The sequence below is a fragment of the Trachymyrmex cornetzi genome, unplaced genomic scaffold (assembly GCF_001594075.2).
Source record: "Trachymyrmex cornetzi isolate Tcor2-1 unplaced genomic scaffold, Tcor1.1 scaffold18, whole genome shotgun sequence".
Taxonomy (NCBI): Eukaryota; Metazoa; Arthropoda; class Insecta; order Hymenoptera; family Formicidae; genus Trachymyrmex; species Trachymyrmex cornetzi.
In genome coordinates this window covers 282,629-299,882 of record NW_017296418.1, presented here as the reverse complement: position 1 = coordinate 299,882, position 17,254 = coordinate 282,629, and the positions used below count along the sequence as shown (strand labels likewise).

At 31.9% G+C, this 17,254-nt stretch overlaps 1 protein-coding gene across 4 annotated transcripts in view; it reads right to left on the bottom strand.

Moving 5' to 3' along the window:
- Positions 1-17,254, bottom strand: part of Nrx-1 (neurexin 1) — a 276,011-nt gene that overhangs the window by 76,188 nt on the left and 182,569 nt on the right. For all 4 annotated transcript variants that reach the window (XM_018504691.1, XM_018504692.1, XM_018504693.1 and 1 more), the window contains exons 7-8: positions 12,856-13,014; positions 8,788-8,940 (exon numbers count right to left, since the gene is read on the bottom strand). In XM_018504691.1, the coding sequence (XP_018360193.1) occupies positions 8,788-8,940; positions 12,856-13,014 (312 nt within the window). The remainder of the gene's footprint in view (positions 1-8,787; positions 8,941-12,855; positions 13,015-17,254) is intronic.

Genomic DNA, 17,254 nt, shown 5'->3' with positions numbered 1-17,254 from the left:
CGCGGCTTAATTGCAATATCGTGGTTTCGAAGGTTCCAAAGCCTCAATATGTAGCAAAGATAAAATCGGCTTATCGCGCATGCATTGTGGGAAACTTGCGAATAAGAGAAAAGCAAATGCGCGTGAAAGCGTAGAGAGAAGAAAGGGGGGAGGAGGAGAGCAAGAGGAAGAGAAAAATCAGGGTTGCAGGCGAGACGAGCGGTATATCCGTACTATTCTTTTCCGACACTTTTCCCAGATATAACCCCGTCGCGAGCTTTCTCGTCCATTTATCCTCGCGGTGCACTCCGCACCCAGTCCCCGACAATGTTTTATTTAGCAGGAACGTATATTTTCCGGCCGGCTGAGATTCGTCGTCTATCCGGGCGAAAATGTTTGGAAAGGACGAGGGAAAGCGGCATGAGAACAGGAAAAGAGAGAGTGAGACCGTCGCAAAAAGGGAGAAAGGACAAAAAAGACTACAGGAGGAAATGAGACTAAAGAGCTAATCTCGTTGAATAACGACGACGATTGTACCATTGTAAACGCACTCGAGACGTTACACGGCTGATTCTCTATATTTTCTCGATAGAAACGATATCGTAAATCGCCAAGCGTGAAACTGAGCCACAGAACGATCATAAATGCTTGTTCAATTTCTTCTGCGGCGGTGGCGAACGCTATGAGATCTTTGAAGGCCGTGCGGGTTGATCTCCACGGGATTAATCCGTCTCATTCGAGCGGAAACCGAGAAAACGCGAAAGAAAGAAATTCAGTCGACACCACGTGAAATACATTTCAACATCATCTTAATCAAATATAAATCTTAACGTGATTCAGACATTTTTATAAAAAATATTACGTGTTAAAAATATTACGAAGGGAAATATCTTAATCAAAGTATTATTAATTAGTAATAAAGTAGAAAATGGAGGAAATTATTTTGTTTAAGGTATATTCATTCATCTTCCCTTCGAAACAAATCAATTTTGGAGACCAAAAACGGCAGGAATTAAGTTTAACACCTATAATACTTGATGAAAATATCTATCACTTGATTCAATTAGCGAAAGACGTTTGGAAAGAAGAGAAAATGAGAATTGGACTACACGGATTTCCAATAAAAAAGTAGCTTTTTGGTGTGTAATTGAAGTGTAAAATCTACATTCTGCTTCGAATCGATAACAAACAACGGGAAAATGCGTCGCAGTCGTCAAATCCGGAGAGTCACTCGAGACTCCTAAGCTTTTTGCCCCGCCATTTATAGGCAGAGGAGCAAAATAGGAGGTTGAATCGTTCTCGAGTTAACCGCGGGATAGAAAGCTTGGAGGGATTGTGCCGAGGAACGAGCGTGAATCCGAGAAAGGGGATTCGTGGTAATTCGCGCGTCTTTGCCTAATTGGATTACTGGAGATTCCAGTGTTTTGCTTATAAAGGCATACCGTGCATTCCCGGCCGGCCGAGCGTATTTCCAATGTTCTTGTTATGAGGCACTCGATTTTTGCCACGTTACTCTCGTCGTTTTGTGGCGCGTGGAAATAATTCTTATTATTAAATTGTATTTCGCGGCGAAGCAGACGAAAACGGGAATTGTGGCACAGCGGGATATAAGATTGAATTTATTCGACTATTTGACACGACCGGCATTTCCATAAATCTTGTCGGTCAACACAAAGCAATTTCATCGATCGACGTTGCGGAGTTAGCCTGGACATTTTTTGTCGTTTGCAAGATTATAACTAATTCTATTATATCGTCGAGTTGCTTCAAATATTGTGTGCCTGCACAAATGATAAGAAAATGCTCACAAAATATTTTATTTCTCTCTTCGTTATTTTTTGATTAATACTATTTGTCGAGCAATTTTTATTGGTTACGTAAAAGTTGTAACAATAATATAACATAATAATACTAATATAAAGGATATTGTATATTTGGATATTTTTTATGTAAAAAAATAAATCATTTGTGTTATAATTAAAAAAAATATAATTAGAGATAAAAATAAATAACTTACTGTGTGAGTAGAATTATACTTTACTTACTATTGTTTCTCTATCCTACACTTGTAAATTAAATATAACATATAAAATGTAATAAATAACCTAAGAAATTTCTGAAGAATGATTCTGCTGCTAACATTCTATGCATTTTGCATTTAACATGTACCGCAGACAGCTATACGTAACGTTGCGGAAGTCGCCAGCGAAAACGACTGCAAGCTGGCTAATAATATGTTGCCTAGCTCGGCAGTAATTTCGCGAGTTTTCTACTTTAACTAGAATTAACTTTGCGCTAATGGCGCTTGCTCTGTTGCTGCAGTAAATAAGTGAATCGGAACATCCAGCTTTCGACTTTCTCGACAACGAATTTTCATGATCTATGCAGACGGACAAGTAAACTTTGTGATACGTAAAGTTATACGTTTTTTTAACAAGCTTCTCAATCAAAGAATATTTATCTAATATATGTTCCATGTAATAATAATAATAATTTTTAGACAAAATTAATAGTTCACTTAATATTGTTTAAAATTAATCAGAGTGTTTTAAATTATATGTTTGTATGTATTTTTTATTAAAGTTAACATAATTAAATAATTTTTTATTTTGAAGATCAAAAATTTGAAGAATAAAAAATTATATAACTTAAAATTATGAAAAATATCTATTGTAAATAATTCTTCTTCAACTATGTCGTAAAAAATTGTTTATTACAAATGTTCTTCACAACCTTATATAATTTTCGGCTATTTGGTAAGTTTCTGTAACAAAAATTATATATATATGTATATAAAGCCACATATAACTGAACATTCTACGCAAACTGTATGTTTTGTTATATCGGTTAATTATAAATCAAGACGATGCGTGAAATTAACGAGACTAATTCTGCAGAAACTGGAAGGGAGTGGACGGGTGAAAAAGTGCAGCCTCGTAGTTAGCTGATACATGTAGCCACGTGTGCAACGAGATAGCTATATGACTATGGTACATTAGATGGCCGAACACGGGAAGTTCCGTAGAATAAATCAGGGGCGCGTTGCCGTGTAGACGAGGAAAATCGGCGTGTAACAACGGCGATGCATCCAACGCGCTCGTACTGCAAATGTGTTCGGTGCACGTAATGCAGCAGAGCGAACAAGAAGCCCACTGCGCGGCCGTGCATACGCCGCAAAATGTAAAAAAGTCTATGCGAGATTTTGCAAAACCCTTTTCGCTCTTGCATTGTAATCCGTAGTTGTCACGACATTACGCTACCGATTTTACTTTAACTTTAAATGGCGTGTCAAACGCAAGTTTATAAATGTATTGTTATAAAAGAGAATGGTGTACTGTAAGTTTATATATACATACACTTATACTGTTCTTGATATTAAAAAATCTATTAAAAATATATAGAACAATTAAAATGTATATAGAAAAAGTTAACAGACTTATCGAGCCTTTGGTATGTTATTAACTGAAAGTAAAGCATAAATTACTTCATTTCTGTAGCAATTTTGAATTCATTGGTAATTTCAACGATTTAATCAGAAATTTGTAAACTGTATACATATATATATTACTGTAAAATACTAATTCGTCATTAAATGATTATTACAAAGATAAAATAAAGTTAAAGTACAATTTTGATTATTGATGTAGACAACTGTCATATTTGAATATAACAAGTTATTCTTAAATCCTTTTACCATAACTTTTTTATACTTTGGAAAGAATTACAGAAAATCGATAAAATGTCATTTTTAATTGCTAATTGCATGTACAATTTGCTTTTAACAAACGGAAATGACAGTATTAATATGATAATGCAATAATGCAAATACCGTGCAATGGGAGTAATTTCGAGAATAACGAATTTCAGTTAAAATAACCGAGCTATAAATGACGACGGACCCTTTTACTGTAAAATTAATATGCAAATAATTTCAAATCTATAATTTCAACTGTTCCGATATTGGTGAGCATTATTAGTTTTTCTTTATTTCTCACCGATAGTTATGAAGCTAATATCCGGATAGTGCGCCATTATATCGATTTCTTATATATACATGTGTGTGTGTGTGTGTGTACGAAATTATGTTGTAACGATATAATGTAATAATTATAAAAACAAAGCAGATTAAAATATAAATTGCTTTTAAATATTATTAAAAACTCTACTCTTTATAGATTTAATTAATTAATTAATTAATTTTGTTTATTTATTAATTTTGTTACATGGAAAATCTTGAGCAGTTTGCATATTAATTTATTCTTTAAGACTTAATAAATATTAAATAAATATTTATTGTTTTTATTCATGCATATTCTTCTTCTTAACTAATTCAAAATAAATTTAAAGATGCTACAAAACTGAAACATAAGAATAGTATGAATTATTGGACAATAAAAATGCGATTTTAAACAAATAAATACTTAAATTATAAAACAGTTATTATGAAAAGTACCTAGTTAATGTAATAGTTTGTAAAACATTTTTTGAAAATAAAGTTAGAGATACAGACAAAGGATTCACACAACACACACGAAGAGATCTCAATATGAATATATATTCAACGAATCAGGGAATAATTTTAGAGGATACTCAAGCAAAGCTGTAGGAATTTTCGATAATTAAAACGCAACCACTGTAACGTCCACATTGACGTTTGCTCGAACTACTGCACCATCCAGTAAACGAGCCGGCTTCGATCCAGAATTTCTCGTAAATGTCTCATCTACTAATTACTACCTTAAAATAGTCTACCATGTGGTCACTGTGATGTTTCAACACTAATTTTCAGACGTCGCGAACAGTTTCGACACAAATATATAGTAAGTAAAATTTAATTCAGCAATCTTTCAAAGGCTATGAATTCTAAAATTAAAAGAACATAATTGGTAAAAGATACGCACAGAATTAAAGATTTGTATATTGAACTAAGGACACGTAGAATCGTGAATTTATCAAATGAGATATCGATCAAGTAATGTATTAATTCTTAAACCTAAAATACGTCTAAAAAATAAATACTTTAGATAATTGACTTCAAGAAATAAAGTAATATAAATATTAAATTCATTTTCTAAATTAAATCTTAATTAAATATTTTCTAATCCTTGCTCTTCCACTTTAGAACTTTTTAAATATATTTATACATATATATACGATGGTGTTTAAATGTTAAACATTAACGTGTGAGATTTTAAAAAACTTAATTTAATCAAAACAGAAAAAACGAGTAGAATTTACAAATAATTTATTCTTGAAAATATTCGATTTTATTGTTGATACGCTTTCAGAATAATGCAGCATTTGAATCTGAGTGTAGAGCATTGCAAATACAATATCCATCGTGAATATTACCAGTATATATATATAACGAAAATCCATCCTCGTCTGGTCCTTGATTCAAGAGTAACTCGAGATGTAACATCGATATCTGAACGCGATAGACATCGGAGCCTCTGATCTAATTGTGAATGTGCCAACAATACCAGTATTCGTATTTATACGAATACTCTTACTGTTGCTACAACGGGCGAGAGTCCGATGCAAATGCAACGTTACGATTATAAGCGCAGGACGGACAGAGGATAATTGTGCTTGTACGCCGATATCGATATTAATTATAATTGGACCACGAACGCAAATGTTGTTCGTATTGAATAACCATCTGCACGTCGTAAATTTAATGCATATTATCTACTGATCGAAAATAATATTGATCATCATTGTATTGACGGAGATCTTTGCGTTAAAGCTATAATGTGTAATCACTATGTCCAAATAGTCCAAAATTTGTGATATTTATAGTAAATTCGGCACTCTGTAATATATTTTATCCGTACGTACTAGCTGAATATATTTTAATATAACAGTTCTGTTATTTGAATAACTTATCTCATTTATAGTTAATTATTAAATTAGTTTCACGTTAATACGTTTTTTGACCTAATTAAATATTATCCGATATCGTTGACTGCTTTAAGTTGCAGTCCAATTGCATTACGTATCATTATTGAATATTAAATGATTTAATTATGGCTCTTATGCTTAGAAGCAGTGATTTATTAACTTTAAGTAACGGTAAGGTATATATTAAAAGGGCTCGTGAATATCGTACATAATACGTACATAATATATTTAAGTAGCCGGTGAGGGTAATATTCTTGTTAAATTAAAAATCTCGATGACCCAAAGCAGTTGCTGAGAATCACGTGCCCTGGCTTCATTATCGTGTGCATATTATGCATGATAAAAAGCTGCACGATAGAATAGCAGCTTGAAGCTTATACTGAGTGTTTAAAAATTACTCAATTTAATTACAGATTCAGTGACCTATTTGGAATCTATTTTTCCTAAGGAAAAGCGATGAGTCACCTGTAGAGTTTCCAAGTAATTAACTACCGAAAATAAATGACTTTTAAAGAATTCTATTTAAAACAAAAAACAAAGATGTCGTTTTATTTAAAAAAAAATCCGATAAAGATTTTTCCTAGACCAACTACAGTTATATTGAATTGTCAATATCGCGAACAATATTCTGTATTGCGTTATAGTAGTTAATACGCGAAACAATGGACGTCGAGATTGTGAGATGATCCGTACCATCTGAACTTACAAAGAGAAAGGGGCGTATCCTGGAGTGGATGCACTAATGCACCAGGCTGCATAAATCGCGACGATGGAGAGCGAGCAATGCAAGAACGGTCATGCTCATAAACAAGTTCCTGCACGAGGGCGGCGAAATGCGCTTTTAGAGGGCACGTACATTCACCCTCGTCCTCGCGCCCTTTGACACCGTGATGGCCGGTGTAACAAGGATTTGCAATGGTAACGACGGTGTCTCGTGGCCTGTAAAAGCGCATAAGAGAACGCGCTGTGCGCAAAGCATTCGCGTTAGTGCTCTACATTGAGGACACGTCCGACTATCTTCAAATATGACAAACGAAAAAGAAATTTTTATAACAAGAAAAATCAGCATGTTCTTGTAACATTCAAAGAATTTATCTTCAAGGCACATTATATTAAAAATACGAGTGTGGATTTAATATTATGGCCGGTATTCATATATAGTCAATTCTTTTTGTACTCAAAATCGTCTTGAGTACAATCTTAAGATGTCATCAGGTAATCACAAAGTCGTATTAGTGTCTTAAAACATTATTTAAGACGACCTTAAAAAAACAAATAACTATGAATATCGGTATGTGAATGTTAAATACAGAGTATTCTGGAAATTTCAGTTTAACTGGAAAAGGGATGATTCTATATGAAAATAAATCGATAACGTGAATAAAATTTTTCTATATTTTAACAAATCTCGTTGTACACTATTCTGTACTTTCTATTCATGTTTGCGTTTATTGTATTGGATAATCGAGAATACACGGTAAAACAGGATATTCACACGCGATGAGTTTTATTACTTTATAAATTATTGAAAATATTATTGATATATCCAAAAATAAAGGGTCATATAAAAAAAATTTTATTCTACGTTTTCAACTTTTTCCAGAACCATCCCCTTTCCTGCAGTTGTACTACACGAGGAATACCTTAACCAATAGGATGTTGATTTAACAACATATGTTGGTGTTAAATTGTTTACGACATTTAAGACGATTACTGAGAATTATGTAAACACCGCATGGTACTAAATCTACATTCATATTTTTTTAAGTACATCTTAAATATATTTAGAAAAAATTGCAAGTTTTATAGCCTGTGTCTATCTATAAACATTGACGAGGGATGTGCTCGAAAGTTATTGCGTTATTATAATACGTTAATATCGCTGTATGGCAATAACGTACAAGTAGAAAAGAACGAAATATGTCGAAGTTTTGGTATGCCAAATACAAAACCTATGTGGCATATTTTTACATTGTTTCTTATGTTTATATTCCTCAATAATGTACTTTTTCGGGTAATTGTATGTATTGTATCAAGTATATCTGCTTCCGGTTAATATTTCTTCTGCTGTGTTTTTTTCTTTCTAGAAACTTACGTGGCAAACCGCGCATCGATAATCGACTACATACGCCACGTGCAAGAGTCAAATGCATTTTCCCCCCTCCCATAAAAAAGTCAAGAGAATCCCTAGTAATTTAGAACGAGGACATTCACGAAGTTTCCTTGACCTCGCTGCTGTCGCCTCTCGAAGATATTCGCGAAAACTCGAAAGCGAGCTACGCCGTTACTATTTGCAGCTTGCTTGACTCGCGCAAAAAACTTCCTCGAGTGCATTCCCGATTTAATCGGATATTTCCATCGTCACGATTCTATTCGATAATGGAATCAGATCGTATTTCTCCTTTGCATTATTTAAGAGACACGTGCATTAAAGTGCCGCGGAGGAGTCCATTCTTGAGTAAAAACAATTATTCCAGAACGGTGCGATATCTTCGATTCACAAATATGTAATAGAAACTATGTTACATATTTGATTCTTTGTTCAGAATACTGTAATGTCTTAATCTTAATATAGATCATGTATAAAATATGTAGATTCATATTCGTCTTAAAAGGAGAAGCATTAAAAGCTCTATTTAAAGAAAATTTTGAAATTATATCAGAAACTCATAACAATGTCTCTAAAAGATTCCTAACATTTTAAGAGTAGAAAATCATTTCTCATATGTTTATAGGTTTACTGACTATTTAGAAGAAAAAAAGAAGACAAAGTTCTTTTAGCAGACACACAATTTTGCTTCTTCTTTTTATAAATAACTAACGTTACAACAGGAATGTGCATATATAAATATTTTTTGAGGACATCGTATATATTATTGCAAAATTACTAGCACATATACTCACGAGATGCGAGTCCCTAGTGGTAAACGTAATTGGATCTGCTGTTCTGGGTTCACGACAGAAAAAATCCATTTTTCCCCAAGCCGCAACACCCGCCGCTCCGCTTTTGGCCGCTTCGATCAGTTCCATTCTGATTCTTTCTGCAGCAAACTCCACCTGCGAACATACGGTCATGACAATTAGTGTACGTTATATGGCAAAATAGAGAAAAAGTTGAAACTTTGATTATTATTTTTTTTTAATTGTTCTGTTATATATATACATATATATACTCCAGGCCAAAAATTTTTAAACATCTTTTAAAATATTCATAACAATGTGTTTTTAATAATTCTTCAAATAGCCGTTATTGGATTATAAAATTATCATTTAAAAAATACATTTGTTTTGGATATTTAAATATATAATCTTAAAAGTGTTAATTTTTAGAAAGTATCTCTGAACTTTTGGCCCGGAATGTATATTCTTCACGTTCCCACGTTCCTACATTCCTCATTTAAATTCTTGTTAATTATTGAGCTATGTCCAGCACTCTAAAATTTCACTCGGAATTAGATACTTTATTCTAAATTTTAGTATGTAAAACGGAAACAGTCGTCAAGTCTCGATCTTCCGGAAATATCTCCTTATTTGAGCTGGTAATATAAAAAGCTGGAATTCTTATAGAACGTAACTGCATGTTTGTTTTCTTAGGAATAGCTGTTCTCAGAAGAAAGACTCAAAAGAAAGGATAAGCAAAGAAATGTCAGATTATCTTATATGAGATATCTTGCTTTTGGTCATAAAGGTTACTGTCCATCAACAGACATACAAGCGCACTTGATACACATTGGTTGAAAAAGATATTTTAATCAGAAAAATTTGGATGTGCGTGTGTATATATATATATATATATATATATATATATATATATACACATATCTGCATGCTAATCGAATTTAAGAAAGCATTTTGTGATAAAAAATAGATAAAAATCTTCAATCAATAAATATCTACAAGAAGATCTGCAAGTGTATAAAAACTAATACATTTTGACATATAGCGCAAAAGAAAAGTTTATACAATTTTTCGCTTCTAACGTCATAATGCAATATGATTGCAGCGGGGAGTTAAGAGCCTTAGGTATAGAAGTCGAAACTTCGCCAAGGAATTCCGAACAATTTACATATCGCGAGCGCGCGCACGCTCGTAAATAAAACTCGTAGGAATAATTTACCAAGCGATTCGCATCGCGTTGCTTAAGCTGCAAACAGTCAGCAAATTACAATTGCCATTAACCTTTCGCCTCAGTATAGTGTGTTTTATATTGTGACAAGTTTTATCGCTTCATTCGCGGTTCTTTGTCGCCATCCACGGCGCGTTAGTTCGACTTTACTCTTCACGGGTGAAACTCCCCAAGTAAGTTGCTGGCATGAATATTTCATTGCGTTGCGATGACCACGTCGACACCCTATTGGGCGGAGACATTTTTATTGGTTCCTACAGAAACTTGATGTGCGTCGTTCTACCAACGAAATAATAATTCCAAAATGTCCGCTTAAAGCGTGAAAGTCTTAGTTAAAAATATTTTTGTCAACTACTTAACAAGTTTAACGAGCACTATGGTCATTTATTTAAGGGCTCTTAATTAGGAATCACTTCAACTTTTACTGTTACCCACCGAAAAGTTTCGAAAACTTCAACGAAAGTCAACTTAGATTCTTTAACGAGAGCGATTATAATAAAAATCTTTTTACAATTCGGAGTTTAAAAACTATACTGATATATTTACTGGCTATCAAAGTGTAATTAAGAAAATGGGATTAAAACTTTTCATGGGAAAGATCAATTTACACTGTCTCAAAAACAAAAAAAATTTGCAATTATATTAAATCGTTGCAAATACCTAAATATATATTTTAGAGAATTACACCATATAATCAAATCTTAAGAATGTATCAGATGTATAGTCTCTGCAAAAAGTAACTAGAATTAGAAATTTTATGCGTATAAAAATGAATGTTGCATACGAAATAGTTTAAGAAAATCAATATTTATATTTAATGATACAAGTTTACAGTTTAAATAAAAGTTTTCTCATTTTATCTTAATTATTTTTGTAAAAACCCCTATATATATATATCTACTTCTGATTAAAATAATCTTTGGTCCATATTCTAAATAATAAACTTTTTACATTACCTTCAAATATATAATAAAAATCTGTATTTTTTCATAATTTTTTCTTTTTTTAGAAAATATGTACAATACATCCTTAAGGAATTGAGAAATATTTTCCTGATTTTGATTTCACTCGTACAAAGTTAACAAGAATCTCGTTATTTTATAAGTGCATTATGTTACGTTCCTTTATACTATGTATGTAACACAGCCAACCTTTTAATCAAATTTATTATAGCGTAGAATGTTTAAGCAATATGTATGCTCTCAAAAGAACTCGATGAGTCTGTGATTACATTCTCTTTACTGACACTACAGGTATCTCGTCAAACGTTCGACACACTATCGCGATTTTCCATCGACAATCGTTCAGAGTAATTTTGGTATCACAGTAATTGTCCGATACTCGAGTAAAAAAGAACACAAAAAAGGCAATTTAATGATTATTCCGCTCGATGGTATGATTCGATCACCAGCGCTATTATTATCTCATCTCACGAAAAAATAGCCGTTTGCTTATATCAAAATAAATAAGAGGGCATACAATAAACTAGTCACATTTTAAGTTATTTCTCTATGTTAACGAAAAACGAAAACACGAAATTAGTTAAGATTTAGAAATTATTTAATACGGACTGTGTTAAAATAAATTTACAAGTTAAATTTTAGACACAAATTTATTGCAAAAGTCATAGTTAATTCTTCCTAAAAATGTCACGGATCATCGCTTAATGCAATTTTCCAATTAAACTATCACTCATTATTATAATTAAGATTAAAATTTGTTAAATAATGTCAGTTGAAAATTGACTGAAAAGTATAAATTAAAAAATTACAAAAACAAAGGATTCTTAATATAAAACAACAATTAAAGAATAAAGAGCACATAAGAGTCAAATATAATAAATTATTTATCAGTGTTCGTCTGTCGTGACGTTAACATATTTATTTTCTATATACATCTTTAATTTTATATTGCGACTAATTATTTTACTTTGTACTTTATATAACACACTGACGATCAGTAATTTTAAGAAATTGACGAACATCTTCTCGACATGTGAAATTTTATATTTTTTGATTAGCGCTAGGTGAGTTGTTCTGACCAGAAAGACTAATTTGCTAAAAAAATTTTATTTTCTCTTATTTGATTTCCAACTTGACTTGTTACCAGAACACCGGATAATTTCTATCAACCGGTCGTCCAGCCGTTTGCGAGTGATTTCCGATTCTCAGCAAAGCATCTCACTGGTCGTCATCTTTATGTTAATAAGTTTGTTTTATCTATTCGACTGCTTTCAACCAATTGTTACATCGTCGACATGAATATCTGAAGAAGGCTCAATCGTGAGATCGAAACATGTAATATTTATTATATTTATTATTTTTTAATCAATTATATTATTCATTCTTTCTACTTTTCATGTTGTAGATTAATTTATTATATTTGACACTTATGTGCCCCTTATTCTCTAATTGTTGAAAAGTATAATTTTTACATTTATTTATTCCTTAGAGATTTGCTCTATAAAATATGTTTTATTTTCAGTCATTTATTTTTCTCTACTTTATAATTATTATTTATATTCTGGTTCATTAAAATGCAATAATTTTATCTTTAGTTTATCACTTAATGTTATTTAAAGTCTCTACTTTATCTATGAAATTAATTTTAAACTATTGTAGTTAGATATTTAAAAATAGCTTTATTGAGTTCTACTGTATTTTATATTATTTTCTTGTAAAATATTGAAACTCATATTTTTATATCTTATGTAGAAATCTAGCATTAGAATGGTCAATGGCTTCTATTACGCTTTATGCAATTTTGATTCCAGTTAAGCTTATTTACGGTGTAAGAGGATGAGAAAGCTGTTGCAAGATATAAATAAGTCATACTGCTAATCCAACCTTTCTCAGACACCCAACAAAGTTGATGATCCCTTTGGCGCCCTGCAAGGACCTCGCATCAGCTCCTCCACCGACGAGAAGTCGATCGCTGGCCAAATGTGTGAACGACCCCGCAGTATGACCATGCTCAGCGTAAACCCCATCGACAATAGCAGAGAGCTATAACAGAAAGAATAGTAGGATAAAAATTCTATGACGAATTATAGAATTAACTTTAACTCTTACTTTAGTTTACTTTCTGTACACAATTAGCACACATTCAAATTAAAAAAAATATTAATATTATTAGTTTAACATAATCTTCAAAATATATTAGCTTTGTAATACTTCGTAATTTTTCTAATAATTTTAAATTTCATGATTTTCTTAATTTTTTGTCTATTTAAAGTCTACATTTATTAAATGAAGGCTTGTTTAATCCGCCCATAATTTTTTCCAAACCAGTAAATTGCAAGCGTCGTTATATCTTGCTCTTCCTATAAAAGTAACCGGCATTAACGTCAGTAACGCGCTTCCACATCTCGGTAAAAGAGCGGCTAAAGTTTCCGGAGCGATCATGCGGGCATGTCGTAAAGTTTAGCATTTAGACAAGCACCGTTCTTGAGGAGCGGTTCGTTACGACCTTAGCAGTGGTGTCGATAGACGTTATCTTTCGGTTATATCCTTCCTTTTTAGTCTACTAACGCTTTAACCGACAGAAAGGGAAACCGGGTAGAACGGGCAGGGTTAAAACGTTAGGATGTTACGTCCTTTCGCTGTACCTCTCTCGGAGGCATTTAACTGAGAGGAAGATACTATCCTCTTACTACTCTTCATCTTCGCTTACCACCAGGGCCGCCGCGTTGCAGCCTGGAGATTTTTAGTAGCAAAAAAAGTAAATCTTAGAGCTTTTCCAATTTAGGCAAATAAAAATTACACAAGTTAAAACATTCGAACATTTTTAATTTTATAATAAATTTTACACAGTTTTATAATAAATTTTACATACTTAAAAAAAAAATGTAAAAAAGAATTAGAAATTTTCAGTTTCATATATAACTTACAATTTTAAAATGTTAGTTAAGTACAGAGTTAATAATTCGTTTAATGCAATCATGAAAATTTACACATTTTTATATTCCACATAAAGTTTGAATAACTATTAGAAATATTAATTTAACATTAATTTTCGTTTTAATAATAATGTAATGAAAATAGGAAATCTTATAACATTTTATAAAATTTGAGATATTTAAATACGCAACTATGTGAAATTAATGTAAAAGAATAAATGTATAAAATATTATGTAACAACATATTGTAAACATATTGCAACTGAGATTAATAAATAAGTTGGATAAGATTATTATATATAAACTGTTAATTTTTTTCTATAGTAATAAAGTGCATTATTGTTTAAGTACAATTATCTTAAAACCTATATTTTTAGAACACAACATGTTATTCAACAGTGAAACAGGATATAAAATAAAACCATAACAAAGATAGAACTAAGACTTTGAAAAATAAAGCTTTGAAAAATAATCTCTTTAATTAATTTAGCTCCGAAAATATGACACATTAAAGCCGTATAGGGCCGGCCGTTTGGCGCTTCCGCCTTTCCTCATCGTAATTAGGTAGCTCTCTTGTCGAGGGCGCTTCCTTGGACCGCAGTCGAGCAATCTCCTTCATAATCCTCCAAGCCTTATCTCCGATGCTTCTCAGTGAACAAATAGATCTTGAGCTCATCGCGATGAAATTAAGGAACTGTCTACGAGTAACGGTGTTCCGCACAGTAAAGCGTACTTTGCATAAAAGTGTAAAGATACGTTAATGCGTTTCTACCATCACTTAATCACAACTGCATGTATTTATGACAAAATTTAATAGTAAAGTAAAATCCAATTAAAACATAGTTGATATGTAACTCTAAATGAGGAACTTTACGCGCGTAATGTTTTCCTACGAAATAATAAATTTATAGCAATAAATAATCAATTTATTTATGTATAATTAGTAAGATAATTATTTACGTAATCAATTTATAAATGACAAACTATTAGTTAAATCGATTCAATCGCTTTAAGTGTATGTATAAGTTATTAAACGCTCGTTTATGTATTATATGTTTCTGATTATTTATCTATCGTTTATCGATCACCAATTTCTTTATAGAACCATTAACGAAGATATATAAATTAAAATTGAATTCGATAGAGGATAAGCACATATCTTAAATATATAGAATCATATAATAACAAACTAATCAAGACCCCTTATTGACAAATTTGTAATAAAGAAATTTTATTATTGCAAAAATTATACTTGGCGTAACGTTATCTGCGCATCCTATTGCCCGTTTCCATTTCAATTATTAAATATATAGAGACTTGGCTTTATAAATTTTCAGTTTCATATCTCCTGTGAGGCTCATTACGTCCGTGGATTAGCCTACTTTGGCGAGTCGCTAATTCAGGTGGAAATTTAATTAAGCCAAAGTAAATCAAAATTCGCAGCTTTGATTTGAATCGGGAAACCGCAATATCTCGCTCTATCACGAGGAAGAAATTAATTTTCCGACTTAATTAATTTTCCATCTTCATTAGCCGCTTCTGGACTCGCTGACTCGTGCTAATGGTCGTCTTAAACATTTATAACAGTGTCCAAATGTGAACTGAACCGGTAATTCATTGTACAGGCAACTATTTTCTTTCCCTGAAATTGAGCTAACATGATAATTTATGACCCGTCGCTTTTAAAATATAATGTATATTTTGTGTGCGTTTTGTTATTGTCATTTTTCGTTATGAGTTCAATGATTAATATTCTATGAATTCTTGCATTTCCTCCATTAATTTTTCCCTGTATAATAACGTATATAAATGTATATATATATATACATAAATATATATGATATACAACGTTGCAAATAACTTAATAATAAAAGATTAAGCAATATATAAAATAATAATATACTATTAACCCAATCGACATCAACTAAAAGTAACATAACATCTATGTTATTATTTCTCAACGATATAATATAATATATCACATATTATATAACAGTTACATTGTTAAGTACAAAATTATATCAATGTCAACTGGGAACTTTTACACATTTTCAATAAAATTTTACATGCAAGAAAATTGCATATCTAAATATTTTATACACATGTAACGTAACTAAAATTAATTTCTTAATAATATAGATATTACTTTGGAAACCTAAATGAACGATGGCGTGGAAAGGAGCCATGCGAATTCGGTTTAAAAGAAGAATGTCCTCTAATAGCACCTTTTTCCTTGCATCATGATAATCGTGAGCCACCAAGCGTCAGCAGACATTCCTCGGTTGCGTGCACAATGTATTTGGGGCAACACAATAAACGTAGCCAGGAAAGTGGGCCGCAAACCCACCGGAGGAAACATACGCGAGAGAGGGTCCCTCTTGCAACCAGTATGCTGATCCTCGTTTGACGAATATGGAGCGAACGGAGTGACAAAGGGGATGGAGTAGACTATTTATTACAACTAGACGTAAGCTCTACTTAGCCGCTCACGGATGACGGACATTGTGCATTTGTACGCGTCCGTGGAGACGCAAAAGTGCATCGTATTTTGTTGTCGCTAATGATTTTTTAACTTTGCTTTCTGAGTATTTATCGCAAATCACATTGTAAATAAAATAACATGTAAAAAAGTAATTATTAAATTTTACCTCTTTTATATAAGTAATAAAAAAGTTAAAAAGTCATCTATGATTTTTATTATGAAATAAAAATCCCAAAATTTTAGAGACTTAGAAACGTTTTAAAAGTTAAAAATATTAAAAGTAAAAATTTCAAAAAATTAATTAAATTTAAGTAAAAAAAAATCCAAATTGTTGAAATTCTCGTATTGAGATTATAAAATTAAGGTTCAAGTAATGTTCTTTTGATTATATACTTTTATTAAAATATTGAGATTGTAAATATTCCTATTTGAACTATTTGTCCAATATAATATTTTTAACAATGCTTATTTAACTGCTATTTAAAAACACGATGTTTTCATCACGTAACAAATAGCAACGTTGTTCCATGTTAAAAATGGAAGCTGCAAAATGATTCCGTTTCACTATTGGTTCCGTTCGCTTCACCGATCGTTTTTCTGCATTACGTCGTACCACGGAAATAAATGATTTCTACGTTTTTAACGAGATCGTAAATTATACCCGACACCCTGAAAGGCGGCCTGCGGAATGAGTGAAAAACAAGGAAAAAGATTCGTGGGAAACCAGGGAAAACCGGAGAAACGTCATCATCGAATTTACTGGAGCATCGCGAAAGTCTTAAGAACGGTTCAAACTCAAACATCGAGGTGAAAAGACGGGAAATGTGAAAACTTCTACGCGCATACTCACTGGGGAAGAAAAAGG